Source organism: Cicer arietinum, chromosome 3 (assembly GCF_000331145.2).
Source record: "Cicer arietinum cultivar CDC Frontier isolate Library 1 chromosome 3, Cicar.CDCFrontier_v2.0, whole genome shotgun sequence".
Lineage (NCBI taxonomy): Eukaryota > Viridiplantae > Streptophyta > Magnoliopsida > Fabales > Fabaceae > Cicer > Cicer arietinum.
Window position 1 is genome coordinate 63,509,206 of NC_021162.2, and position 2,433 is coordinate 63,511,638.

The 2,433-nt window shown below is 36.3% G+C and overlaps 1 protein-coding gene across 1 annotated transcript; it reads right to left on the reverse strand.

Annotated features, from left to right (window-relative positions):
* Positions 1 to 19: 19 nt before the first annotated feature.
* Positions 20 to 1,475, reverse strand: LOC140919841 (uncharacterized). Its single transcript, XM_073366504.1, has 2 exons — positions 298 to 1,475; positions 20 to 217 (listed from the first exon to the last, which is right to left on the reverse strand). Exons 1-2 carry the CDS (start codon positions 1,465 to 1,467, stop codon positions 20 to 22), a joined length of 1,368 nt encoding a protein of 455 aa, XP_073222605.1. The 5' UTR covers positions 1,468 to 1,475.
* Positions 1,476 to 2,433: the final 958 nt, after the last annotated feature.

The following is a 2,433-nucleotide window of genomic DNA, read 5'->3' on the forward strand; positions in this document are numbered from 1 at the left end:
TTGTATCAATTTTAAAACATTAAGGTTCATCTAAAGACATTGCCTCTACGGGTTCCGTAGGTGGATTTTGGGTAACACGTGACAACCGGCCTAATAAATACCCCCAGTGTTGTAGACGGCCTGTGTATGCTATTGCCCAAGAAGTTGCTTCATTGGTACGATATTGCTTCCAACCTGGTGCAATGTCTGGCATTGGAAATCCATCTTTCATCTTTAACTGCAAAAATTAAATAAATTAACAAAATATAAGACAAAATTATCAGAATAAAATTTAAAAAAGTATAAGAAAATAATTACCGGAACCCAGTGATTTCCATTAACAAAACCAATACAACAAATGCGATCATTTTTTGTCGATCCGGAATGTGAACCCCTCATAGGAAAGAAAGTCATTGAAAATGTCAGACCGAACGTGACAAGAATAATATTATATGTTGTCGCTATCACGTAACCCATATCAGGCATGGACAACCATTTATCCATGGGTTGAACACCTAAGCCGGATATCATCAACGAATCTCTTACTTCTTTAATGCGTCCTGTGAACAATCTATCATATGGAGTTACATGAGAAACAATCTCTTGATCCAATCTCTTGCGGACCAAAGACCAACACTCTTCACCGAAACCAAGCAATAATGCAATAGCGCGAAAACCACAATTTCCATCAGCTGCCACGTCAAATATGTCATCAATGTATGGCTGAATAATATCAGGAAATTGTGTCAATAACAAATTTTTTGAAGAATGAGATGACTGAGAGGGGTGTTTCTTTGATTGAGAGGCTTGTCTCTTCTTTGATTGAGAGGGTTGGGAACCAATATCTTCACCATATGTTGCATTAACATGCTCAAAGTAAGAAGGGTCTCGATATACATCATATCCATCTGGCTTCATACCCTTACTCTTCTTCACTCTTCCTTTGGTTTTGACTTTTTCAGGTGGTGGACATATTGAACTTGTACTTGGAAAAGCAAGTTCACGCACTTTACTCTTCAACACTCGTTTCCCAATAACATCAAGTGATCGAAAGCGTTTCCATAAGGCATTCATCTCAGTAGACATATCCAACTCTGATCCATCTTCTGTGTCTTGAGTGAGTTCACATTCCATGCTTAATTTTCTCCATTGAATATGCACAGAATCTAGAGGAATTGGTTCACCCATTAATTTATATTGTCCCAATTCACAAGCACAAGGTAATCCGTATGTCCTTCTCAGAGAACACCCACATATAGATTTGTCAGTACCCACCCACTCAACTTTGTCGTATTCTTCAGCAATACGTCTTTGAGCTTCTGTTGATACAAATGTATTCAATCTCTGATAAAATGGATTTCTGTGCTCATGCTCTTCATCATAAAAACTTTTTTGAAACGAGGCTCTGATTCTTTTATGTTGTAACCTTATCATGTTGTTCATAGCCTCCCAACATTTACACAAATCACTCATGCTATTTTCTAACATTAACTTCAGTTTCCAGTGAGCCGACTCAACCCTGTAAAATTCAACAATATATAATAAAATTATATTAAATACCTGTTAGTCGTTGTGTTCCCCAAATGCATCACTTTATTTGTCCATGCTTCAACAAATCTTTCCTTATGTGGAGTCAACCAAGTTTCTTTGACATAATCAACAAACACTTTAGTATCAACACATGATTGTTCAAACATATGCAAGCGCATCATATACTCTTTTTCATTACTACAATACATAATGTCTTTCCACATATTCAATATTGACTCTTGTCTATCCTTTAAGACATATTGCTTGCATTTTGCTCCAACATTTTTTTCGATATGAAATCGACAAAGTAAATTAACAGCATGTGGAAACACAATGCCAACTGCATTCATTAACGCAAGATCTCTGTCTGTCACAATTACTTGAGGGAATTTATTTTGTGTAACAAACAAATCTTTTAGTCTCTCTAATGCCCAACAAAAGTTTTCTTCCCTCTCACATTCCAAATAAGCAAACCCAACTACAAATGTTTTCTCTGTTGATGTCATACCAACAATTTCAAGTAATGGCATTCTGTATTTATTGGTTTTGTAGGTACTGTCCATAATCAACACAATCGGAAACAAATTCAACAACTTCACTGAATCTGGATGCGCCCAAAAAATATCTCTCATAACATCGGAGTCTTCACGCTTTCTATTCCAGCACACATATTTTGCATCTTCAATTAACTTGAATAAATGTTGCATCTCTGTTCTATTACCTCTCACGCGCAATCGAATGATACTTCTCTGTTTATATATTTGTGAGATCTTAGTAACATTACTCTTATCTCGGTCTTGCAATGAGAGTAATATGTGTCTCGGTGCAACATTATATTTTGTTAATTCATGAACATGCTTTCTATCTTCTTCATTTAAGCGCCCAACATATGCATGCCCCTCCAAAGTATCAGGTAATTCATGG